The sequence below is a fragment of the Schistocerca cancellata genome, chromosome 2 (assembly GCF_023864275.1).
Source record: "Schistocerca cancellata isolate TAMUIC-IGC-003103 chromosome 2, iqSchCanc2.1, whole genome shotgun sequence".
Taxonomy (NCBI): domain Eukaryota; kingdom Metazoa; phylum Arthropoda; class Insecta; order Orthoptera; family Acrididae; genus Schistocerca; species Schistocerca cancellata.
The window spans coordinates 208,891,338-208,918,983 of NC_064627.1; the positions used below are offsets into that span (position 1 = coordinate 208,891,338).

At 39.1% G+C, this 27,646-nt stretch overlaps 1 protein-coding gene across 1 annotated transcript in view; it reads left to right on the top strand.

Annotated features, from left to right (window-relative positions):
* The window catches only part of LOC126161539 (N-acetylglucosamine-6-sulfatase-like), a 110,582-nt gene that overhangs the window by 39,250 nt on the left and 43,686 nt on the right, over nucleotides 1-27,646 (top strand). Inside the window, exons 2-5 of the mRNA XM_049917464.1 lie at nucleotides 1,374-1,433; nucleotides 16,228-16,431; nucleotides 20,166-20,324; nucleotides 24,020-24,193. Coding sequence (XP_049773421.1) covers nucleotides 1,374-1,433; nucleotides 16,228-16,431; nucleotides 20,166-20,324; nucleotides 24,020-24,193 — 597 coding nt within the window. The remainder of the gene's footprint in view (nucleotides 1-1,373; nucleotides 1,434-16,227; nucleotides 16,432-20,165; nucleotides 20,325-24,019; nucleotides 24,194-27,646) is intronic.

Consider the following 27,646-nt stretch of genomic DNA (forward strand, 5'->3'; position numbering starts at 1 on the left):
GACTCGAACTCGGGACCTTTGCCTTTCGCGGGCAAGCGCTCTACCATCTGAGCTACCGAAGCACGACTCACGCCCGGTACTCACAGCTTTACTTCTGCCAGTACCTCGTCTCCTACCTTCCAAACTTTACAGAAGCTCTCCTGCGAACCTTGCAGAACTAGCACTCCTGAAAGAAAGGATATTGCGGAGACATGGCTTAGCCACAGCCTGGGGGATGTTTCCAGAATGAGATTTTCACTCTGCAGCGGAGTGTGCGCTGATATGAAACTTCCTGGCAGATTAAAACTGTGTGCCCGACCGAGACTCGAACTCGGGACCTTTGCCTTTCGCGGGCAAGCGCTCTACCATCAGAGCTACCGAAGCACGACTCACGCCCGGTACTCACAGCTTTACTTCTGCCAGTACCTCGTCTCCTACCTTCCAAACTTTACAGAAGCTCTCCTGCGAGCCTTGCAGAACTAGCACTCCTGAAAGAAAGGATATTGCGGAGACATGGCTTAGCCACAGCCTGGGGGATGTTTCCAGAATGAGATTTTCACTCTGCAGCGGAGTGTGCGCTGATATGAAACTTCCTGGCAGATTAAAACTGTGTGCCCGACCGAGACTCGAACTCGGGACCTTTGCCTTTCGCGGGCAAGCGCTCTACCATCTGAGCTACCGAAGCACGACTCACGCCCGGTACTCACAGCTTTACTTCTGCCAGTACCTCGTCTCCTACCTTCCAAACTTTACAGAAGCTCTCCTGCGAACCTTGCAGAACTAGCACTCCTGAAAGAAAGGATATTGCGGAGACATGGCTTAGCCACAGCCTGGGGGATGTTTCCAGAATGAGATTTTCACTCTGCAGTGGAGTGTGCGCTGATATGAAACTTCCTGGCAGATTAAAACTGTGTGCCCGACCGAGACTCGAACTCGGGACCTTTGCCTTTCGCGGGCAAGCGCTCTACCATCAGAGCTACCGAAGCACGACTCACGCCCAGTACTCACAGCTTTACTTCTGCCAGTACCTCGTCTCCTACCTTCCAAACTTTACAGAAGCTCTCCTGCGAACCTTGCAGAACTAGCACTCCTGAAAGAAAGGATATTGCGGAGACATGGCTTAGCCACAGCCTGGGGGATGTTTCCAGAATGAGATTTGCACTCTGCAGCGGAGTGTGCGCTGATATGAAACTTCCTGGCAGATTAAAACTGTGTGCCCGACCGAGACTCGAACTCGGGACCGAGTTCGAGTCTCGGTCGGGCACACAGTTTTAATCTGCCAGGAAGTTTCATATCAGCGCACACTCCACTGCAGAGTGAAAATCTCATTCTTCAATAAACATGTCCTTCAATTTCAGTTTTTCATTTCCTGCAATTCTTTGTTTTTGTTCCAGACACCAATGCAGAAAGCGCAGTCCCTAATTGGAGACATGGGAGTTACATTTAACAATGCGGTAAGATATAAATAGTTGTTTCTCTTTAAATGGTAAGAAAACTGCAGTAAAAAAAGTAGAAAACTCAGTATCACACAGTTTAAGAGTTAAGTTTTAAAAGTGAATAGTATTAAAATGCCTTTAATTTGGGAATTAATCAATTTTCACACATAAAGACAACCAAGTGAAAGAAAAACTGTGAGACATATATCAATCCCAAATTACTATTGCAGTTCAATTTGTACCTTCTCTAAACATTCTACAGTTTTGTAAATGACTTTTTTGACATTCGCACACACACACATTTTTTTAGAAATCATGTACCATATCAATAAATACTATTAATTTTACTTTTTATTTTGTTTCTGTTTCAATGAGCAAATTTATGTTGCTATCAGCTTTTTCATACTTCATACCCAGGTTCGACACCAGACACACAATGCATTCCTACAGGCTGCTTGGTCTGAATTTATATCTATGTAGTCTCTATTGTGCTCTCCATCCATCCCAGTTATTTTATGGCTTTCCTTGTTTCTTGCACCAGTATCATTTATCATTTTTTTGCAATATTTGTTCACGTAATCATTGTTGTTATGTAACGCATGTTATAAATTTCATGATGTCATTTTACTTAGTGGTATTCTTCTAGCCCTCCTCTTCCTCTCTTTCTCCTTCGTTAAATGGCTCCTAAGCCGATCAGCTCCTTTTGCCTTCTTCTTTCCTACTAACTGCCACAATCTTTCACAGTCACCAAGGTTTCTATTCTCATCCTGATTGCAGCTCTTTATGATCCTTCTTTTACTTGATAATAGACTATTCTAATATGACCATTTTATGAGTTTACTGTTCTTGTTGCCCTTCCCACCACAGCATATGACATCTGATCAGCTTCTCATACCACTTAACATGGAATGACATTAGATTTCATGATGGATCCTACCTCTAATGACTTTTTGGAAACCTGCGTCAGTAGCTACGGTCACTAACACACACTTTTACAATGGCCCTTGACTCAGAGACAACCAGTTTGAATCATGGTGGTTAAAATATTTTATGCTCATACCTGAGGAGAGCTGGGAGACACAAAATTATAAATCACCAGAGTTTGTGTCAATATGTTAATCGTGCTTGCCATATAATTAAGAAAATTAATGGTATAATATAGGGATCAGGAAAAATGAATTTGGATTCCAGAGAAATGTCGGAACACAAGAAGCAATTGACAACATAATCTTGGGCTCAGGGAACATTGGTTTGGATTCTGGGAAATGTAGGAAGATGCAAGACCATACTGACCCTATGACTGAAGAAAGGCAAATCAATATTTGTAGCATTAGCTTTTGATGATTATATCTGTAATACACTCTTTGAAGTTCTGCAGGTATCAGGGTGTAAAATACAGGGAGAAAAAGGTTATCTATAACTTGTACAGAAACCAGACTGCAATTAGGACTCTGTAGATGTGAAAGAGAAGCAGGAATTGACAAGGGATTTAAGCAGGGTTGTAGCCCGCTCCTGGCATTATTCAGTCTAAACACTGAGCAAGCTCTTAAGGAAGACAGAGAGAAATTCGGAAAGGGAATGAAAATTAAGGGAGAAGAAATAAAAACTTTGGGATTTGCTGGTAACATTGTATTTCTGCTAGAGACGGCAATGGAGTTGGAAGAGCAGTTGAATGGAATAGTTATTAATTGAAAAGAGTTTATAATATGAACACAAACAAAAGTAAAACAATGGTAGTAGCATGTAATCACCTTACATCATGTTACATTGAGAGAATCAGTTTAAGAAATGAGAAACTAAAAGGAACAGATGAGTTTGCTGTTTGGGTGAAAAATGACTGAAAATGGCAGAAGAGAGGATGTGAAATATAGATTGGCAATAGTAAGAAAAGCATCTCTGAAAAATAGAAATGGGTTAACACTGAATATAAATTTAAGTGTTAGGAAGTCAGTTATGAAGGTACTTGTGTGGAGAGCAGCCTTGTATAGAAGTGGAACATAGATGATAACAATTCCCCCAACAAGAGAATAAAACCTACAGTGAAAACTGAATGTTGAAGAGTAGATCAAATAACTAATGAGATGGACTGAACTGGACTGGAGAAAAAAGGATCAGCTGGTTTAGTACATAACCTAAAGTGCAAGTACTTGTCAGCTCGGTAATGGAGAGAACTGTGGAGGGTAAAAAGACTGGAGTACAGTAAGTAATTTCAAGAGGATGTAGGCTGCAGCAGTTTAGCACAGATGTAGGGGCTTGTACAAGACATGCTGGCATGGAGAGCTGCATCAAACCACTCTTCACATCGGAACCACAACAACAATAACAACAATCTTGAACTAAATTCCATATTTCTCTGCAGTGTCACTTGAAGTGAGGTTATGTGACACTGTTCCATTAGGTGGATAATATCACGAATTATGTTAATCAGTTTGTTGCTAGCAAGACAGTAAACATTATTGTCACAGCGACAAACATATGCACTAGAAAAATTTATTTTTTGGGAAAAGACACTATCAGAAACAGAAGAATAAAAAGTCATCACTGTTGCAAAATCTTTGTGAAGAAGCTAGACTATTAAATATTATTGGCAAAATATTCAATGTTCTGAACGGTTCTGAGGTCTACCAGCTTTTTGATGCTAGAAACGTGTCTTTACTTTTCTAGCTATCAATTCTGTAAACCATGTGCAGACACTTTTATTATTATTTCCTTCCTTTCTCAGATGTTATGTCTGGTTAAAAATGGAAAGTGACATGGACCTTGATCAAGCATGACTTCCCTTTAACTGTCCAGTATATGTTACATTGCATTCAGGAACTATCGGGTAATTGAACCTGTATCAATAATTACAGATTCCTGTAGTTGTATATATACATTTGGATGTAGCTGTATTGTGCTGATGTGCTGATGGATATTGTGTGGTATGACTCCTGTAGTTGATAGTATAATTGGTATAATGTCAACTTTATCCTGATGCCACATGTCCTTGACTTCCTCAGCCAGTTGGATGTATTTTTCAATTTTTTCTCCTGTTATCTTCTGTATATTTGTTGTATTGGGTATGGACATTTCAATTACTTGTGTTAATTTCTTCTTTTTATTGATGAGTATGATGTCAGGTTTGTTATGTGGTGTTGTTTTATCTGTTATAATGGATCTGTTCCAGTATAATTTGTATTCATCATTCTCCAGTTCATTTTGTGGTGCATACTTGTATGTGGGAATGTGTTGTTTTATTAGTTTATGTTATATGGCAAGTTGTTGATGTATTATTTTTGCTACATTGTCATGTCTTCTGGTGTATTCTGTATTTGCTAGTATTGTACATCTGCTTGTGATGTGATCTACTGTTTCTATTTGTTGTTTGCAAAGTCTGCATTTATCTGTTGTGGTATTGGGATCTTTAATAATATGCTTGCTGTAATATCTGGTGTTTATTGTTTGATCCTGTATTCAAATCATGAATCCTTCTGTCTCACTGTATATATTGCCTTTTCTTAGCCATGTGTCGGATGCATCTTGATTTATGTGTGGCTGTGTTAGATGATACGGGTGCATGCCATGTAGTGTTTTCTTTTTCCAATTTACTTTCTTCATATCTGTTGATGTTATGTGATCTAAAGGATTGTAGTAGTGGTTATGAAATTGCAATGGTGTAGCCAATGTATTTATATGAGTGATTGCTTTGTGTATTTTGTTAGTTTCTGCTTGTTCTATAAAGAATTTTCTTAAATTGTCTACCTGTCCACAATGTAGGTTTTTTATGTCAATAAATCCCCTTCCTCCCTCCTTTCTGCTTAATGTGAATCTTTCTGTTGCTGAATGTATGTGATGTATTCTATATTTGTGGCATCGTGATCGTCTAAGTGTCTTGAGTGCTTCTAGGTCTGTGTTACTCCATTTCACTACTCCAAATGAGAAGGTGAATATTGGTATAGCATAAAAATTTATAGCTTTTGTCTTGTTTCTTGCTGTCAATTCAGTTTTCAGTATTTTTGCTAGTCTTTGTCTATATTTTTCTTTTAGTTCTTCTTTAATATTTCTATAATCTATTCCTATTTTTTTCTGTATCCTAGATATTTAGAGGCATCTGTTTTTCCCATCGCTTCTATGCAGTCGCTGTGGTTATGCAATATGTAATCTTCTTGTTTAGTGTGTTTTCCCTTGACTGTGCTATTTTTCTTACATTTGTCTGTTCCAAAAGTCATATTTATATCATTACTCAATACTTCTGTTACCTTTAGTAATTGGTTGAGTTGTTGATTTGTTGCTGCCAGTAGTTTCAGATCATCCATGTATAGCAAATGTGTGATTTTGTGTTGGTATGTTCCAGTATTATTATATCTATAATTTGTATTATTTAGCGTGTTGGATAGTGGGTTCAGAGCAAGGCAGAACCAGAAGGGACATAATGAGTCTCCTTGGTATATTCCACGCTTAATCTGTATTGGCTGTGACGTGATATTATTTAAATTTGTTTGCATATTAAGTGGGGTTTTCCAATTTTTCATTACTATGTTTAGGAACTGTATCAATTTAGGATCTACTTTGTATATTTCCAATATTTGTAGTAACCATGAGTGGGGTACACTATCAAAAGCTTTTTGGTAATCAATGTATGTGTAGTGTAGTGACCTTTGTTTAGTTTTAGCTTGATATGTCATCTCTGCATCTATTATTAGTTGCTCTTTACATCCTCGTGCTCCTTTGCAGCAGCCTTTTCGTTCTTAATTTATAATTTTGTTCTGTGTTGCATGTGTCATTAACTTCTGTGTAATGACTGAAGTTAATATTTTGTATATTGTTGGTAGGCATGTTATAGGGCAATATTTTGCTGGGTTTGCTGTGTCTGCTTGATCTTTAGGTTTCAGATAAGTTATTCCTTGTGTAAGTGTATCAGGGTCTGTGTATGGGTCTGCAATGTAACTGTTAAATAATTTATACATATAAAAACAAAGAAGCTGTAACTTACCAAATGAAAGTGTTGGTATGTTGATAGAGACAATAAAAAACACAAAAACACACACACAAATTTCAAGCTTTCGCAACCCAAGGTTGCTTCATCAGGAAAGAGGGAAGGAGAGGGGAAGACGAAAGGATGGGGGTTTTAAGGGAGAGGGTAAAGACTCATTCCAATCGCAGGAGCGGAAAGACTTACATTAGGGGGGGAAAAGGACAGGTATACACTCGCACACACACACACACACACACACACACACACACACACACATATCCATCTGCACATATACAGACACAGGCAGACATATGTAAATGCAAAGAGGTTGGGCAGACATGTCAGTTGAGGCAAAGGACAGAGGCAAAGATGTTGTTGAATGACAGGTGAGGTACGAGCAGCGGCAACTTGAAATTAGCGGAGGTTGAGGTCTGGTGGGTAATGGGAAGAGAGAATATATTAAAGGGCAAGTTCCCATCTCCGGAGTTCTGATAGGTTGGTGTCAGTGGGAAGTATCCAGATAACCTGGACGGTGTAACACTTTACCCATGCCTGCCAACCCAATGTTAGGTACAGATTTATTGATGACATCTTCGTGATCTGGACTCACAATGAAGAAGAACTCCAGAATTTCCTCTCCAACTTCAGCTCCTTTGGTTCCATCAGATTCACCTGGTACTACTCCAAATTCCGTGCCATTTTCCTCGATGTTGACCTCCATCTGTCCAATGGCCAGCTTCACACATCCATCCACATCAAACCCACTAACAAACCTCCATTGTGACAGCTGCCACCCATTCCAACGAATCTGCTCCAGTCCTGAATCCCTGAACCATTACACCAATAACCTGAAAACAGCTTCTGCATCCTGCAACTACCCTCCCAACCTGGTACAGAAGCAATTAGCTAGAGCCACTTCCTCATCCCCTCAAACCCAGAACCTCCCACAGAAGAACCGCAAAAGTGTCACACTTGTGACAGGATACTTTCTGGGACTGGATCAGACTCTAAATGTGGCTCTCCATCAGGGATACGACTTCCTCAAATCCTGCCCTGAAATGAGTTCCATCCTTCATGAAATCCTCCCCACTCCACCAAGAGTGTCTTTCCGCTATTCACCTAACCTTCGTAACATCTTGGTTCATCCCTATGATATCCCCAAACCATCTTCCCTACCCTCTGGCTCCTACCCTTGTAAACCGCCCCCAGTGTAAGACCTGTCCCATGCACCCTCCCACCACCACCTACTCCAGTCCTGTAACCCGGAAGGTGTACATGATCAAAGGCAGAGCCACGTGTGAAAGCACCCACGTGATTTACCAACTGACATGCCTACACTGTGAAGCCTTCTATGTGGGAATGACCAGCAACAAACTGTCCATTCACATGAACAGACACAGGCAGACAGTGTTTGTTGGTAATGAGGATCACCCTGTGGCTAAACATGCCTTGGTGCATGGCCATCACAACTTGGCACAGTGTTACACCGTCCGGGTTATCTGGTTACTTCCCACTGACACCAACCTATCAGAACTCCAGAGATGGGAACTTGCCCTTCAATATATTCTCTCTTCCTGTTACCCACCAGGCCTCACCTCCACTAATTTCAAGTTGCCGCTGCTCGTACCTCACCTGTCATTCAACAACATTTTTGCCTCTGTACTTCTGCCTTGACTGACATCTCTGCCCAACCTCTTTGCATTTACATATGTCTGCCTGTGTCTGTATATGTGCAGATGTATATGTGTGTGTGTGTGTGCAAGTGTATACCTGTCCTTTTTTCCACCTAAGGTATGTGGTATCATCTTGTATGTGTCTGTTTCTGCTTGTATCCACCGTGCATGTCTGTTATGCTGTACCGGGTTTGACCATATGTTGCTCCAGAAGTGTTCCATGTCTGTTATATTTGGTGGATTTTCTATTTTAATGTGTGTATTATGTATTGTCTGGTAAAATTTCTTTTGGTTTGTGTTGAATGTTTGCTTTCGTTTCCTTCTATTTTCACTTTTTTTGGAACTTCTAAGTCGTTTGGTCAATGCTTGTAATTTCTGCTTCTTTTCATCTATTTGCTCTACCACTTCTTGTGAGATTTTACCTAACCTTTTTTGTTTTTTGTCTGATATTTCATTTCTTATAAATTGTGTTAGCTGCCCGATGTCTTTTCTCAGTTTTTCTATTCTGATCTGTAGCTTGTGTTGCCATGCTGGTTTTGTGGGTTTCTTCTGTGTATTGGTTGGTTCTGATCTCTGCCTAGTGTGTATATTTAGTGTGGTGAGTGCTCCTATATAAACCAGTAGTTGAAACTCTTCCATAGTTGTATTTTCATTTATTTTGTTGTGTATGATTGTGTTGATAGTTGTTATTGTTGTTTCGACTTGTGGGTTATTTGGTGGTCTATACAAGAATGGTCTAATGTCTGTATTTGTGTTTCTGTATTCTATATATGTCAGCTGAAATTTTTTTCTATATCTAACATGTGTGTCACTTCATGTTGTATGTGTGCTGTTCTGGTGGCTGTCTTAAGATTTCGTTTTCCTCTGATTGTTTAATTGATGCGTGTTGTTCTTTGTTTGTTTGCTCTGGGATGTTTGAGTCCATTACTGTATTTTCTTCTTCTTATGATTGCACATTATTTTGTTCCAGTACTTGTTGTTTGATGTTTTCTAATTCTGACTGGGGTATCCTGTTATTTTTTATTATTACATGGATCTGATCAGCTAGTCGTTGTTTGTTAAAAATTTTAATTCTGGGTATCTGGTAATAAATGTTGTGTATACTTGTGATCTGTATCCAGTTGTGTTGGTTCCTAACTTTGTTGCTTGGTAATAACAGAACATGAGGTATCGGTTAACTTCATCTGACCATCTCATCCTCTGTCTCTGTTTTCCTTCTACAGTGGCTGCAGGAAGCATATCCTGCAAAACACCTCTATTTGGATTTAAATCATTTTCCGTGTGGCTAGCAGTGTCGTTATGATTGTGGACTGGCATAGGGTTCAAGCGTCGTCCCCGACCATGACAGCGCTTGTCCGAGGCTTCATTAGTTCTGTCCTGAACCAACTAATCACACTAATAGAGGGGTTAGCCTTATTAGTGGTTTGTTCCTTTCGTCGCCTTTTACGACTGGCAGAACATACCGGAGGCCTATACTTTTCCAGGGTGTATACGACCCGGGACAACCGGGAGATCCGGGAAAAACCCGGGAATTTTTTCATCTCGGAGAAAACCGGGAAAAACCCGGGATATTTTTAGAATTCCGGGAATTTTTCATTGTTTGAGTTTTCAATTAAAGTTTTGTAATTTTGACTGGTAAGAACAGATACTCTAACAAAGGATATTATTGTATCCCGCTACTGCAGAATAATACTTCAACAATAAAACATAAACGAGAGAAAAAGACGAAAATAACTTAAATTGCAAAGGAAATGCGCCATATACAACAACGACACACAGTGCTCATGCAAGCGTCTGCCAAGTGAAAATGTGTCAAAGGCTTCAGAAGACTTTGCAGTGCTTTATAACAACTAATTGCCTCCTATGAGAATGAAGTCGCAAATGTTTACATCCGATCTGTTTTAGCAGTTACGCGCGGGCTCATGCGCATGCGCAGTTAGTCACGTTTGAGGTTGGCTGTGCAAGCAGTCGCAGCTAGATGCTACCGGGAAAAGGGGGCGCCAAATTCATATTCTTGAGGAAAAAAAACTTGTTTCACAAAGCGCCTAGCATCCATTGCACGTTTATCTATCGATTATTCATATGATTTTGAAACGCTTCCCAGGTGGTTTTTGAACACATTTTAAGTTGATTTCTGAATGAATGGATAGTTAACGTGAAGTCTCTGTCAGGAGAATCCTCGTCGCATCTAGAAATAAACTTTCCGCAGACAAAAGGGGGCGGGGCAATACGAGCTGAGGGAGTAAAGCCGAACGGATGAATGCCAATCGCTGTCTGATTATGTGGTTGATTGGGTTTGTTAATGATCAGCATTGTTATAATTACTAGCAAAATCCATAGATTCAGACTACCAGAATGGAAATAAACGACTAACAGGAAAAACAGGTGAGAAAGATTACGTATTATCTTCTCGGTGTATCCAAGAAAATGAAATTTTGACAGAAAAGTTTTGGCTAGATCGCTACACTAGTAAGGACCAGTTGTACAGTCCCCGGCTAGCAGACGCGTAAGTTCTATTCTGGAAGTAACGCGGAAAACGTGTTGTTCGAACACGTAATAACGCCTAACCGGAAAATAATCGCGGGATAACTAAACCTGTGATTCTGACAGGATTAGTGATGTTAATCGGCGAACAAATTTTGACAATGGCAGCAATAGCTATAGAATTGGTGATAAGATTGTTAGAACGATGAAGGAGAAGAAACGGGAACATCACACAATTTATGGAAGAATAAGACGATTCCAAATTTATATAAAAATTCTGTAATACTACTTTTCGATCTTATGCTTGAGAAGCTGGTGCGTCTGAATGAAATGTGGAACTATTTCCTAACATAAAGCTTTTTGCTTGTAGTAGGCCTAATAGGCATTTGATATTGGTACTTAGTGGATTATATTCTGTCGTGTTGTAAAAATGACCATTTGTGCCAAACAAAACAGTCTCGTTTATTTGATGTGTTACAAAATTGCTGCCATATTAGAGAGGCCTATTTTGTTTTATCTAGCAGACAGTGACAAAATAGACGTAATCCGATCGAGAAACCACACCAGTCTGAGGTATTATTTGTATTAACAGATTTTCAGTATTAGATAATGACATTCCGATTTTTCATGTGGCAAAACGTTTGACGAACTTTGATGAGGTAATAGAATCTTTCACAGAAAGGAAAGCACGCCATGTAAATCTGTAGCAAGGTGAGAGAGAAAAAATGCTAGGAGCTAAGGTTTGAAGAAATGTGTAATTTCTTGCTTATCTCTTGTCAGTATTGGTTTTATATATCCTATATTTAATTTTATGTCAGACAAAACAGCAAGTTACTAACTAATAGGCAATAAAGAGTTCAGATTTTCTGAAGAGTTCTTGTTCTCTCGATTACAAATAATCCCATGCGCTATTAACTGCGAGATTTTTTTTAAAGAGGGATGGGCCGTCAAACAGGCCGACTGGGAGCAGGAGAGGCACCACAGGACATTTCAATTTCCACTCGCCCGAATATAGTTTGGATGTGCGGTAGAAAAATGCTTTACGAAGAGGCGTGGCACTGCACTTTGGCATACTTAAGACTAAATAATATGTCTTACATTTCCTCAAATGCATATTTTTTGTGTTTCAGACTTTTCAGAAAGATGTGCTCTACAAGATGAACATATTTTGAAAATTCGATATTTTTGGTATTGACTCGGTTCGCAAATGTAGATCCGGGGCTGATGCGCAGAGCAGTCTGAGTTATAGTGAGTAGTCTCCACATGACCCGTGTTTACATTTGGTGATTTTGCGGTTTACTCTCACGTCAAATGAAAACAAAACGGATATCTGTGGCCGGGAGCTATCAAGTGAATTAAAACACATTCACATAATTACGGATGGCTAAAATATGGATTTTATTTTATTTCCACCTTTCTGACAGTCAAGCATTAATCGCCTTGCGGAACAATGAAGTTATTTTTGTATGTTTGCTAAAGAAATTTGACTTTTGTTAACCTTTTCCGCAGAGGCAGTCAATGTATTTTAAACGAAATGTTTAATTCCACAGTACTGGCTAGTTTCAACTGTTCGCTGCATTTCAAGTGCACGTTTTCATTTTCTAGCACCTATGGCATTATGTCATAATAAAGAACCAAACATGATATAATACAGTACTGGTGCTCCAAGAATATTTACATCCCGAAAACCATGCTGAACAGCTTAATATCAGGTCGTGGCCTACTTCATTGGGAATCCGGACATACGAATGAGCACTTTAAGTATGCACTTTAAATGTGCACATTTTACTATTGTTCACGAAATTCTGATGCTCTTGCAGAATCCTCTGATGTCTTGTTTCTTTTATGACATAATGTATGATCTTTCAATACTTTATACGTACGTACATAGGGCTTCCTACGTCATGATAGCTACCCAAGCGCGGTGTCGCCTGTTATCTGCGCTTTCTGGCAACTGTTGAAACGAATCTATTTCTAACAGGTCGCGGAAAATATTGCGAATAATGGTTTGAAAAGCGTTACTTTCAAAGTAAACATCCTTTTACGTATGTTGAACTATGTGCAAGAATGTACCATGAATTTATTAAATCACAAAGCGTTTGACTCTCATTTAAAAATCAACTCTTTGATGACGCGCCATTTAGAAGAATTTCGAACCCTGAAGATCAGACATTTATGTCATTATTAAAAATTTTACTGGCACATTTGTGTGATATATCTTAAAGTGTAACACTCGCAAAAAAGATCAACAGTATACGCGAAAGCATAGCTTCTCTTGCAGCGTGAGAACAATATTATATGTGAAAACTTTGCTTTTCTTGCAGCAACACTATGTATATTAATTTAAACTATTAACTTTCCCTGCTTGTATGTTGGTGCTACTTAACAGTGATGTTGCTGTTGGCTGACTACATCACGTGTCCTATGCCCTGAATATCCGCTGTCACCGGCTGGCGAGATCACGTGACATGAGCTATGAACGGCCTACAAAAGCGCATCGAACTCTCGATTTCAATGACTCGGAAAGTAACATGCGGTGTTTGGTGGAATTCCAGTATCTACTTTCGTAATACGAAAATACGCAGCGTACATGTTGCTGCACATCAAAGATGTTTCCAAAACGTGTCTTTTTGCCCGAGTTTCGTTTTCTAAAGTGCCGGGAAATTGTACGCCCGTGTATAAGACCATAACCATTGAAAGGATTGATAAGGGAATATATACTGTCACCTGGGAGAAAGTGTATTTCTAACCGGGAAATCTGGGAATTTTTTTTCCTTCTTCACGTATACACCCTGTTTTCCCAGGCCTCCACGGGGTTTATTATTGAAATTATTATTATTATTATTATTATTATTATTAACAACTAAACAAATTTTATTGCCTGAATGTTGACGATTACTAGATATCTCCCACTTTTTGCTCACAAAAGTGAAATGCACAAGACATACGGCTCTGTCTTTACATGAGAATAACTTGCAAAGATTTAAAATCCAGTCTTTGAGATGAGAATAAGTAGCAACAGTCTTATGGACAGACAAGAGAACCATCTGCATCTCTGCCGCTATTCACAACACTGAAATGAGAAAGTCATCCATTTCCTCAACCAACTCCCCACAGTTCCTTTCCCTTTACCACACGGTGCGCTGCCCATCACTACTGATGTCACCTCCCTGTACACTAACATTCCTAATGCCCATGGCCTTACTGATATTGAACACTACCTTTGCAGACGCCCTATGGATTCCAAACCAAAAACCTCCTTCCTGGTCTCCATGACCAACTATATCCTCACCCACAATTACTTCTCCTTTGAAGGCATTACCTGCAAACAAATCCATGGTACGGCTACAGGAATCCACATGGCATCATCCTATGCTAACCTATTCATGGGCCATCTAGAGGAATCCTTCCTAAAAACCCAGAATCCTAAACCCCTCACCTGTTTCAGATTCATTTATGACATCTTTGCTATCTTGATCGAAGGTGAGGACACCTTAGTCACATTACTCTAGAACCTCAACAACTTCTCCCCCATTTGCTTCACCTGGTCCTACTCAACCCAACAAGCCACCTTCATAGATTTTGACCTCCACCTCAGAGATGGCTACATCAGTACCTCCATCCATATCAAACCTACTAAACACCAGCAATATCTCCACTTCAACAGCTGCCACCCATTTCATACCAAGAAGTCCCTTCCGTACAGCCTATCCACGCGTGGTTGTCACATCTGCAGTGATGAGCAATCCCTCTCTAAATATACCAACGGTCTCACTGAAGCCTTCACTGACCATAATTATCCTCCCATCCTTGTACAAAAACAAATCTCCCGTGCCTTATCTTTCCAGTCTCCCACCACCTCCCAAAGTCCCACAGTCTGGCCACAGAGGAACATTCCCTTCGTAACTCAGTAGCACCCGGGACTGGAGCAACTGAATTACATTCTCCACCAGGGTTTCGATTACCTCTTGCCGTGCCCTGAAATGAGAAATGTCCTACCCACTATCCTTCCCAACCCTCCTACCATGGTATTTCGCCACCCACCGAACCTACACAATATACTTGTCCATCCTTACACAAACCCTGCTCCCAATCCCTTACCTCATGGCTCATACCCCTGTAATAGACCTAGATGCAAGACCTGTTCCATACATCCTCCTACCACCAACTACTCCAGTCCGGTCACTAACATCACCTATCCCATCAAAGGTAGGGCTACCTGTGAAACCAGTCATGTGATTTACAAGCTAAGCTGCAACCACTGTGCTGCATTCTATTTAGGCATGACAACCAACAAGCTGTGTGTCCGCATGAATGGCCACCGTCAAACTGTGGCCAAAAAACAAGTGGACCACCCTGTAGCTGAACACGCTGCCAAACATGATACCCCTCATCTCAATGACTGCTTCACAGCCTGTGCCATATGGATCCTCCCCACCAACACCAGCTTTTCTGAACTGTGCAGGTGGGAACTTTCCCTGCAATACATCCTATGTTCCCATAACCCTCCTGGCCTCAATCTTTGTTAGTGACTGTCCTCACCCATCCAGCCCCTTCCCTGTTCCCATTCCAGCACTACACAGCCGTCATTTCACTGCCACACTCAGTCTTTTAATTTATTTTTATTTTTATGTCTCTCCTTTCCGCTACTTACCCCCTCCCCCCCCTCCCCCCCCCTCTGCACCTTCTCTCCTGCCTTCCACCTAAACTGCAACACTTCACTGTCTGGCACTCCCGCCATACTATCCCTCCCCCTCCCCACCCCAGCCTCCTCCTTCCCCCCACCCAATCGCCACTCCCATCATGCACTGGTGCTGCTGCTCGCAGTGTAGTTTCAGCTCTCTGAGACCAGAGACGAGTGCGCAAGTTGTGCTTGCGTGAGTGTGTGTGTGTGTGTATGTGTGTCTACTGCTGACAAAGGCCTTAATGGCCGAAAGCTATGTGTGAATCTTTTTGTTGTGCCTATCGTGACTCAGCATCTCCGCTATATGGTGAGTACCAACTTTCCTTCTTTCGTATTGATACATTCATCCTGGATTTTCCAATGTTTGATTTCAGAAAAAAGTGGGGTAGTAGAAGTAATACCACACCAATAGGGTATCAATGGAGTGTATTGAATATTTAAATACTTAGAGCTAAATTCAACAAATAAAGGAAAGAAAATATTACAGGACAATATTTTTCCAGCTTATCAAACTTTTGTTGTGAAGTGTATTTGTAGTGTTCAGTACAACTATGATACAGCCAATGAAGGTGAGTTCTGTGTTACTATTATTGTGAACAATTCATTAAAGGCATCAAATCATGTATTTTCAGAAACAATTCCAGATGGTGGAATGAGTAGCATTTCCTACGGAAAAAAATGGAATAATCTAGCTGATGTAGGTGAGAGGAATGCATTGTTTTACATATTTGTTGCTGCAGCATGAAAATGATTAGTTTACACACAAAAGTTCCAATTCAAATCATTATCAGATCAGTACCCTGTACACAACTTGGAAGTTGTAGGTGACTTTAGTTCTCTCTGATGTACTGGCTCTTATTATATTGCTGTACATACATACTTCATAGATACTAGATGAGAATGAGCCAGGACCAAAGAGAAAAGGGAAGATAAGGAACAGGAGAGATAAAAAGGTAGACTTATTTAGAACCTGTTACTATGATTGTGGGAAATACAATAGTCATTTTTCTTTTCCAGTTTGTTACAACTCCTGTTTGCTGCCCAAGCAGAACATCAATTATCAGTGGACTTTACCAGCACAATCATAGAACAGTTAACAACACAGAGGAAGGAAACTGTTTTGGAGAAAGATGGAGAGAGGAGGTTGAGCCATATGCATTTCCTACAGTTCTAAATTCAGATGGCTATAGAACATTTTATGCAGGAAAATATCTCAATATGGTAAGTACAAATTTTACACCATCATAAAATGTGATGTGCAGTGAACATAAAATTAACATCTCTTGCACAAGATTTGATGCAGATCCAGTAACCCGTAATGGCAATTTTGACTAATTTCCCTTTCTATCACATGCAGAGGCTAACAGAGGTTTTGCCATAGCTTCAGTTCCCCTCAGAAATGTATTTCTTTTAGCATGAATGGTTTTGATGGAAACTTTTGTTCAGTATAGTACTGCACAACTTAACTGAAAAAGAACACCAAAATAATGTGTCAAATAATTTGTACTTACTCTAATGTCCTCTGAAACTGTTGATTGCTAATGATGTTTTGTATGTTGCATACAAATTCTATTTCTCAATAGCAGTTTGGATGCTCCAAAGGTTTTGTGGATTGGAATTTTCACACAGTGGCTGATGATGTAGGTTACAAAGAAGCATGGAACACTTGGGAAAATGGAAATGGAAAACATTTTAAGTGCCATTTTTCACAAAATGCATTTTCAGTGCTTTTGTGTTCTCACTACTTTGTTGCATGTCCCTAGACTTGACCAAGGTGACAAACCACAAAGAAAGTCTTTCAAACATATGTTAGTTGATGGCACATGGGCTTTGTATCAACCTGGAGTTCCAAAATTTAAAAGATATGAGAAGTAGTATTTTCATTTCTGTACTTGTATCATCACAAATAAAATGTATTGCATCAGTATTAATGGCACTTGGCTCGAAATTTCTTTCCTGCTATTTTGTAGAAAAATTACATTTTTGAGACTGTGGCTGTGTACAATATATAAGCTGATTCTGGCAAACGAAGAAAACAGCAATCAGCCACTGTCAATAATGATATTTATTTACGCAAATCACATCATTACAAGTTTTCAACTGAGGAGTTCATCTTCGGATAGCTGTTTATGCTTGTATTACATTTTTTTGTTGTTTACAGTAGCTGTTGGGAAAAAACAGCCAACATCTAATGTAAACAACAATATACATGCACATATAAACATGAACAGCCATCAGAAGGTGAACCTGTCAGTTCAAAACTGGAAATGGTACTATTTGCAGAAACACAATAGCATTATTAACCATTTCTAGTTTCTGTTGTCTTCTTTGCAAGAATCAACATGTAAAAGCTTTATTATTAACACTTAGAACCAGTCAGTTTCCTGAGCATATTATTAACACAGTTTTTGTTTTTAATTAATCTCATTATTTTTTGCAATCATGTGGTTAGCTGCATAATTCTGTGGCATCAGACTATCTTCTCAATTCTACTCACCAAGTGGCGGAAGAACACACACATAAAAGACAGTTGTAACTGGCAAGCTTTTGGAGCCAATGGCTCCTCTTCTTCAGGCAGAAGGGTTGAAGGGGAAGGAAGAGGGTTGAAGGAAAAGGACTCAACAGGTCTAGGAAAGGGGGTAGATTTTTGGAAAGTCACCCAGAACTGTGAGTCAGGTGAGACTTACCATACAGAATGAGAAGGAAAGATTTATTGTTGGGGACTGCATCAGACAAGATTTGAAAATGTCAAATCTCATCTGATGCAGTCCCCAACAATCAATCTTTTCTTCTCATCCTGTATGGTAAGTCTCCCCTGATCCACAGTTCTGGGTGACTTTTCTGAAAATATACCCAGTTTCCTACACCTCTCCAGTCCTTTTCCTTCACCACTCTTCCTTTCCCTTCAATCCTTCTGCCTGAAGAACAAGCCAATGGGTCCAAAAGCTTGCCAGTTACAACCATCTTTTATGTGTTCTTTTACGTGTCTGTTCTGCCACTGCTTGGTAAGTGGATTTTCTTTTATCTATCCAAATAAATAATTTATATAATAGAGGGAAACATTCCATGTGGGAAAAATATATCTAAAAACAAAGATGATGTGACTTACCAAACAAAAGCGCTAGCAGGTCGATAGACACACAAACAAACACAAACATACACACAAAATTCAAGCTTTCGCAACCAATGGTTGCTTCATCAGGAAAGAGGGGAGGAGAGGGAAAGACGAAAGGATGTGGGTTTTAAGGGAGAGGGTAACAATCCCGGGATTGGAATGATTCCTTAGCCTCTCCCTTAAAAACTTCATCCTTTTGTCTTTCCCTCTCCTGCCCTCTTTCCTGATGAAGCAACCGTTGGTTGCGAAAGCTTGAATTTTGTGTGTATGTTTGTGATTGTTTGTGTGTCTATCGACCTGCTAGCGCTTTTGTTTGGTAAGTCACATCATCTTTGTTTTTAGATACAATTAAATAATTTTGTCAATAATTGATTGTTTTCATTGTTATATCTTCTCAATTCGTCGGATACAAATCAGTTATGCACAAATGGAGATTTTTTCTTTTAATTCTCCTAACTGACATCAAATTTGGCATGCAGGAGGAGGAGGAGGATATTAGTGTTTAACGTCCCGTCGACAACGAGGTCATTAGAGACGGAGCGCAAGCTCGGATTAGGGAAGGATGGGGAAGGAAATCGGCCGTGCCCTTTCAAAGGAACCATCCCGGCATTTGCCTGAAGCGATTTAGGGAAATCACGGAAAACCTAAATCAGGATGGCCGGAGACGGGATTGAACCGTCGTCCTCCCGAACAATTTGGCATGCAGAACATTTCCTATTTCCATTGTTGACTTATCTTCAAAGATAGATTTGACAACCAAGAGTTTTGGGCTGAAGTATGCTTGAGCTTAAATAAGCAGATCTACACCTGCCCACAAATTACTTGCTTAAGATTTCTGAGGAGGTGCACTTCCATCTTTGAAATGAAAATAGGCCTGTTAAGCCAGACAGATTGTCCTTGAGGAAATAACCAGTAAAGGTATACTCCAACATTTCGTTGCAGATAGTGATGAAAACAGTTCTGATAATTTTGGTTTTCCACTATGCCTCAAAGCACAAGGCTTAATCTCTCATTGCGGACGTGTCTTTGATGATCAGTAATAGTTACCTAATTAATTTCAAAACTTTCATGTTTATCATAGCCTTGATGCTCTTGGAATGGATGTGTTTGGCTGTAAATCAAATATATTATTATTATTATTATTATTATTATTGTTGTTGTTGTTGTTGTTGTTGTTGTTGTTGCTGTGGTTGTTATTTACATTTTATGGCCTTCATGGGGCCACTCTAGCCAACTTCACAAAGAATTTTTCAGTTTACTGTCAGCCCAGTACTTCTTCATTCTCTCGGATCTCATCCTTCTTTCTTCATTGGAAATTTGTCAATCAAATATATAATGTATAATATTTTTTGTAGGAAGCCTAACATTGTAAGTAGCCTAACATTACATAGCAGCATTCCCTTTGGAATCATCTCACTTTGTATGCCATAATGAGCCACTTTCCAATGTACTTATATAATGGTGCATGTAATAGTACAGCAAGGCATGTTCTGAGTTGTTATTTTCTTGATTTATATTCAAAAAGGTTTACTTTCTTGATGGGTTAGACAGAATCATGACTTCTAGCATGCAGACAACAGTAAAAATTCCAATATATTTTTAATCTGGCCCTACCGAATGTAAATTTACAGAATTATTTTGTAGTGTATTGCAGGGGAAGTAACTGAGTATTTCTTTGCTAAAGGAAATATCTCTAGAATCTTTGTATTTTAATTCATATACAAATACATTTATTCTCAATTAGAATTTCAATTTTATGACTGCCTTATTATGCAATAAAGTAAGAAATCGCATAATTTATTGGTGTAAATCAGTCTGTGCTCTTGCATAATGTTTTCAGTATGGGTACACAAGTGAAGGTGTCACACATGTACCTCCTGGATGGGATTGGTGGATTGGACTTGTTGGGAATTCTCAGTACTACAATTACAGCCTCTCTGTGAATGGCACTGAAGTAAAGCATGGGGATTCAGAGGAAGATTATCTAACAGATTTGATTGTAAGTATACTCTTTACATGAGGTAGTGATGTAAGTTTATTGCAACATATAGTGTTATTCTAAAGTGGAAACTATACGGTTTGGCTTACATATACATTCAAGACCAGTAGTGTTTAATCATTTAATTTTTGTATCAATGTTTCTGCAAATTACTACACAAATGATAAGGCAGTTATCTACACAAGAATGAAGTCATCTTTTTAACTTGTTGAATGCAACAGCAGAACAAGAACAAATACACAGCTGTGCAACTGAGACAAAATTCCAAATATGTTTATTTTACTATTTTATCATCCTCATACTGTTGATACGTTAACTGTCACAAATAATAAGAACAATTTTGAAAATTATGCTCATCGACAAATGTGTGTTTTTTTTTTTTTTTTTTTTTTTTTTTTCTTTTTTTTTTTTTTTTTTTTTTTGGAAAAAGGAATTTCCACACGATTTTCAAGTCTCAGAATTTTCTATAACTTTCTCTCTGTTTCAATGATTCTGTTATGGTGTAGGAAAAAAGTATGAGTCTTTACATAATATATCTGTGAATAATCAATGTGCAATACAGTGATAAAAAGTAGGGTTCCAGAATGAATAAAAATACAATGTGAAAAAATTAATTGTTGGTAATTAGTGAATATCCATGGTCTAGGGGTAGTGTCTTTGATTAGTAATCAAAGCAGTCTTGGTCCTGTGTCTGAACCTCACCACTGCTTAATTTTTGAATAAAAATCATCAGCAATGTTAGCCAAAGACTTCTGGTATAAGATGTCACCCTCATTCCACTAACAGCCTAGTCAAAGAGGGTGGAGGAGTGGCAGAAGTGCAGGGCACTCTCTTGCCCTTAAGACGGGAAATTGTCCAAGTAGGTGAAAGAATCAGCAATGATCAATGGCATGAGGATGGAGAAGGCAATGGCAACCACCCCATTAAAGATGCATAATGTGTATTCATAGGACATGAGGCCTATATCTGAAAAAGTATCATGATGATATCTCAATTGGCAAAAGATTTCAGACTAGTCCCCATTCAGATTTCCAGGAGGGGACTGCCAATGGGCAGATGACCATGATAAAAAAACTGAATAACCAATGAAAGGATACTGTTCTATGAGTGAGGAGGGGACTGCCAAGGGGCAGATGACCATGATAAAAAAACTGAATAACCAATGAAAGGATACTGTTCTATGAGTGAGGATGTGGAACATCAGATGCTTGACTGTGATGCAGAAACTAGAAAATCTGGAAAGGGAAATGCTAAGGCTCAATTTAGATATAGTGGGGGTAGGTGAAGTGAAATGGAAGGAAGACAAGGATTTCAGGTCATATGAGTATAGGGCAATATCAACAGCATTAGAAAATGGCATAACAGGAGTAGGATTTGTTATGAATAGGAAGATAGGGTATAGAGTGAGTTACTTTGAACAGTTCAGTGATGGGGTTGTTCTTGTCAGAATCAACAGCAGACCAACACTGACACCAACAGTTCAGGTATACATGCTGATGTTGCAAGCAGAAGATAAAGAGATAGAGAAAGTATATGAGGATACTGAAAGGGTAATTCACTGTGTAAGGGGAATTGAAAATCTAATAGTCATGGGGATCGGACTGCAGTTGTAGGGGGAGGAATAGATGAAAGGATTACAGAACAATATGGGCTTGGTAGTAGGAATAAGGAAGGAGAAAGGCTAATTGAGTTCTGCAATAAATTTCAGATGGTTGTGGCGAATACTCTGTTCAAGAATCGCAAGGGAAGGAGGTATACTTGGAAATGGCTAGGAGATACAGGAAGATTTCAGTCAGATTACATCACTGTCAGGCTGAGATTCAAAAATTGGATATTGGACTGTAAGGTGTACACAGGAGCAGAATTTAGTAATGATGAAAAGTAGGCTGCTGTAAACTAGTCAGGAGGAGTTGTGCACAAAGAAGTGGGATATGGAAATAGTAAGGAATGGAAAGATACACTTGAAGTTCTCTGAGGCTATAGATATTGCAATAATGACTAGCTCAGTTGGAAGTTCAGTTGAAGAGGAACAGTCACGCCTAAAAGGGGTAGTCACAGAAGTTGGAAAGAAACACATAGGTACAAAGAAGATAACTGCAAAGAAACATGGATAACAAAAGAAATACATCAGTTGATCAATGAAAGGAGGAAGTATGAAAATGTTCTGTGAAATTCAGGAATCTAGGAACACAAGTCACTTAGGAATGAAATAAATAGGAAAAGCAGGGAAGCTAAGCTGAAATGGCTCAGTGAAAAATGTGAATAAATCAGAAATGAAATGATTGTTAGAAGGACTGAGTCATCATACAGGAAAGTCAAAACAACCTTTGGTGAAACTAAAAGCAAGGACATTAATATTAAGAGTGCAATGGGAATTCCTTTGTTAAATGCAGAGGAGTGGATAGGTGGGAAGATTACATTGAAGACTTCTATGAGGGGGAGGACTTGTCTGGTGATGCAACAGAAGAAGAAATAGGGGTCAATAAGAATGAGACAGGGGATTCAGTATTAGAATCAGAATTTAAAGAGCTCTGGAAAATTTAAAAATCAAATAAGGCAGAAGTGATAGGTAATGTTCCATCATAATTTCTAAAATCATTGGGGGAAGTGGCAACAAAACAAATATTCACATTGACATGTAGAATGTATGAGACTGGCAATATACCATCTGACTTTCAGAAAAAAATATCATCCACACAATCCCAAGGACTGTAAGAGCTAACAAGTGTGTGAATTATCATTGTCAGCTTAACAGCTCACGCATCAAAGTGGCTGCCAAAAATAATATACAGAAGAATGGAAAAGAAAACTGAAGTTCTGTTTGATGATCAATTTGGCTTTAGAAAAGGTGAAGGCACCAGAGAAGCATTTCTGATATTGCAGTTTTTAATAGAAGCAAGACTGAAGACAAATCAAGAAATGTTCATAGGATTTGTTGACATGGAAAAAACAACCAACCGTATAAAGAGGTGCAAGATGTTTGAATTCTGAGAAAAATAGCAGTAAGCTATGAGGAAAGATGGATAATATACAATACATAAAAGAACCAAGAGAGGAAGACAAAGAACAAATTGCACAAACGGAAAAGGGATTAAGACAGGAATATAGTCTTTCACCCCTACTGTTCAGTCTATACATCGAAGAAACAATGACGGTAATAAAAGAAGGTTCAAGAGTGGGATTGAAACTCAATGTGAAAGGATAGCAATGATCAGATTTGCAGATGACTTTGATAGCCTCAGTGAAATTGAAGAAAATTTAAAGGATCTGTTGAATGGAATGAACTGTCTAATGAGTACAGAATATGGATTGTGAATAAATTGAAGAACACTGAAAGTAATGAGAAGCAGCAGCAATGAGAACAATGAGAAACTTAACATCTTAATTAGTGATCACAAAGTTAATGAAGTTAAGTAATTCAGCTACTTGGGCAGCAAAATAACCCATTGTGTATGGAACAAGAGGACATAAAAAGCAGACCAACACTGGCAAAAAGGACGTTCCTGACCAAAAGAAGTACTAGTGTCAAACTTAGTGGCAGAGAAGTCTGTTATTGTCCTCTTGTATAATTACACCTACCATTTATCATGTATCCTCCACTGTCTCCTAAAGGTAAGTACATTATTGTTAGGAAGTATTAAACTAATTTTTATGTATTAATTTGATGACAGAGACAATATATGTTCATGTTGCAGACTTCATACAGCTTGGATTTTCTAAGACAGAGTGACATTCTCTCTTCTGGGTTCATGATGATGCTGTGCCCCCCTTCTGCACATGCTCCTTTCACACCTTCCAAAAAGTATACAGACTATTTCAGGAATGTTACAGCTATGAAAACACAGAACTTCAATCTCCCTGTTGGTGAGGTAAGTATTTTAATTTGGATCACATTTCTTGAATATTCAGTGTAAAATTTGGCTTTTAATAGAAATTGTGAACACTAGTTTTGTACCACTGAACAATATGTAAAAATTAGGAAAGGCAGCCATTCACCATAGATGATTGACATGTGATACAGAGAGACACAAAATAATATAGAAATTTAAACAGCCTCTGAGTTAACACTCTACTAGTGTAAGTGCACACATTGAATCTCTCACACAACAACACAGACACTCAAATTCACCCAACTGCAACTCCATTGTCTCCCACCATGGAAGGATGCACTCATATTTTTGTATGGTTGTGTTTGTGAGAGTATGTACTTACACAAGAAAGGAACAATGGTTCAAATACTACACACATGATTTATATATTTGTGAAGGGTTGTCATCCCTCATTTTTATTTATTGTTTTCTCTGTTCAATTTCCATTACTGTAGTAAACAATAAATAATATGCTCCACTGAAAAACATCTAAAAGTTTACCTTGCATTACAGGGTAGGAGTTTCGTGTATCACAAAGAGTCTTCTGATTTTAAAAAAATTGTAACTATTACGTTATTTGAGATATTTGCATGAACAACAAACTGTTGGAAAGAGCAAACACTCCAGTTTTACATGGTTACTGCTAGGTAGCAGCAGTGTGCACCCACTTCAGTTCTAGTAAAAATGGTATCAGGACAACAGAAAGCACTTTGTGTTCTATGTCTGGCACAGTACGAGTCAGTAATAATTGTTCAGTGTGCCTTTCATACTAAGTATGATGCGGATCCTCCTACAGTACAAAGCATTAGACAATGGCATCAACAATTCTGAGAAACAGGTTGTTTGTGTAAAGGAGAGTCCATTTTTCTTTGCCAGGAACACTGTCACAGGAAGCACTTATCTTGATATGCTTGAGAACCTTCTTTTCCCACTGTTGGAGTCTGATTCAAATGGCTTCATTTACCAACAGGATGGGGCACCACCAGATTGCCTTCTGGAAGTATTGGAATTTTTAAATCAAAGTATTACTGAATGATGGTTCAGTCACACTGGACCAAATGATTTAGCCTTACATCACTGGCCTACAAGGTCACCGGACCTGACTGCATGTGATTATTTCTTGTGGAGGTTTATAAAAGACTCTGTTTATATGCCTCCATTACCAACAACAATGAATGAAGTGACATTGCTTAATAACAGCTGTGGAAGCTGTAACTCAAGATACCCTTGCTGCAGTGTGGGAACAATTTAAATACCACATTGGCATATGCCGTGCATCTCAAGAGGGGCACATTGAACACCTACAAAAAGGTATTGGGAAAAAAACTTTTTGAGTTTCCTGTTTGTGTTCTATGTTTGGCACAGTACGAGACAGTAATAAAAAAAAAAATCCACAGTACATGTTTATTCGTTTCAGAAATATAAACATGCCAAATTGGATGATTCTTTTTGATACACCTTGTATTTCGTTTTAAGAAGACTGGGACATTTTCAGTTTAAATAAGGATATGAGCAGATTATATTTCTCCCAAGTCAGCATCTTTTTCTCATTCTTTTGATTATATTGAGCATACATTATCCACTACTTGTACACTGCTATGATTTTAATGGTGGACCTGTGACTATATTTTCATTTCATGTACATGTTGTCATTATGTAAAAATATCAACAAAGTAGCAAAAGACAGATTGTTATGTATCATAAAGAAGACATGTTAAGCTGCAGATAGGTACAATTAAAAGTCACACAAAGCTTTTGGCCACAGACTTCATCAGCAAAAGACAAACAGAGAAACACACACCATTCATACACACAAGCAAGCACACCTCACAACACCTAATGCACACAAGGAGAAGAGATAGTAGTGTGCAGGTGTGGGGACAGAGGAATGCTGCTTAGTGCAGTCTGCAGGGACTAGAGTGCCAACAGGCATGGAATCAGGAGGCTGTGGGGCAGGGAAGTGGGACGAAAAGGAGTGAAAACAAGAGGAGTGGGGAAAGATGGGCAGTTGCATTAGTAGAGTGCAGCAAACAAAGAGGCTGGGAGACAGGAATGGATTGGAGATGATAGGACAGAGAGGGTGAAAACTGTTGGAGGGTGTGGGTACAGTTGCTGTGTTACCATAGGTTGGGGCCAGGATAATTTCAGGAGCAGGGAATGTGTTGTAAGGATAACTCCCATCTGTGCAATTCACAAAAGCTAGTGGTGGAGGGGAGGATCCATATGGCTCAGGTAGTGATGCTGACATTGGGATTAAGCATGTTATGCTCAGCTGCATATTGTGCCACAGGGTGGTCTCCTTTGGTCTAAGCTATAGTTTGGGAGTTGTCATTAATCTTGGTGGACAGCTTGTTGTAAGTTATACCAACATAAAAAGCTATGCAATGGTTGCGGCAGAGCTGGTAAATGACGGCTGCTTTCACAGGTTGCCTGGCCCCTGGCAGGGTAGGATAAATATAAGACAAGACTGGAAATAGGAAGTGCTGGGTGGGTGGATTGGGCAGATCTTGCACCTGGGTCATGTGTCAATATAGTTACATATACAACAAATTTTTACTTGTTGTGGCATTACATACCTCAGTACATAAATGATATCAATATTGACAGAACATTTACGACATTAAAATAAATTATGTAAATTATGCATTGTGTTTGGTTGACTTTGTATTGGTTCAAAGAAAAAATCAATTGTGAAAACTAATAAATTGTGAGACAGAATTGGTGACCAGTACTTACCTTCTCCATTTTTGTATATTGGTGTTACTAAAGCGTACTTAAGTCTTTTAGGAAATACCCCTTGACTCATCGACTATCGAGTCAGCCCAAGTTTTTAGTACTTTGGCTAACATCACAGAAACAGGTAACCTAATGATTTTTAGCGTTTCTCTAACACATGAGTAAGCAAAACTGATGTCTGAATATGGAGTAAGCATTACCTGTCTATGCAAGTACGAGGTGCATTCAAGTTCTAAGGCCTCCGATTTTTTTTCTAATTAACTACTCACCCGAAATTGATGAAACTGGCGTTACTTCTTGACGTAATCGCCCTGCAGACATACACATTTTTCACAACACTGATGCCATGATTCCATGGCAGCGGCGAAGACTTCCTTAGGAGTCTGTTTTGACCACTGGAAAATCGCTGAGGCAATAGCAGCACGGCTGGTGAATGTGCGGCCACAGAGAGTGTCTTTCAATGTTGGAAAAAGCCAAAAGCCACTAGGAGCCATGTCAGCTGAGTAGGGAGCATGAGGAATCACTTCAAAGTTGTTATCACGAAGAAACTGTTGCGTAACGTTAGCTCGATGTGCGGGTGCGTTGTCTTGGTGAAACAGCACACGCGCAGCCCTTCCCGGACGTTTTTGTTGCAGTGCAGGAAGGAATTTGTTCTTCAAAACATTTTCGTAGGATGCACCTGTTACCATAGTGCCCTTTGGAATGCAATGGGTAAGG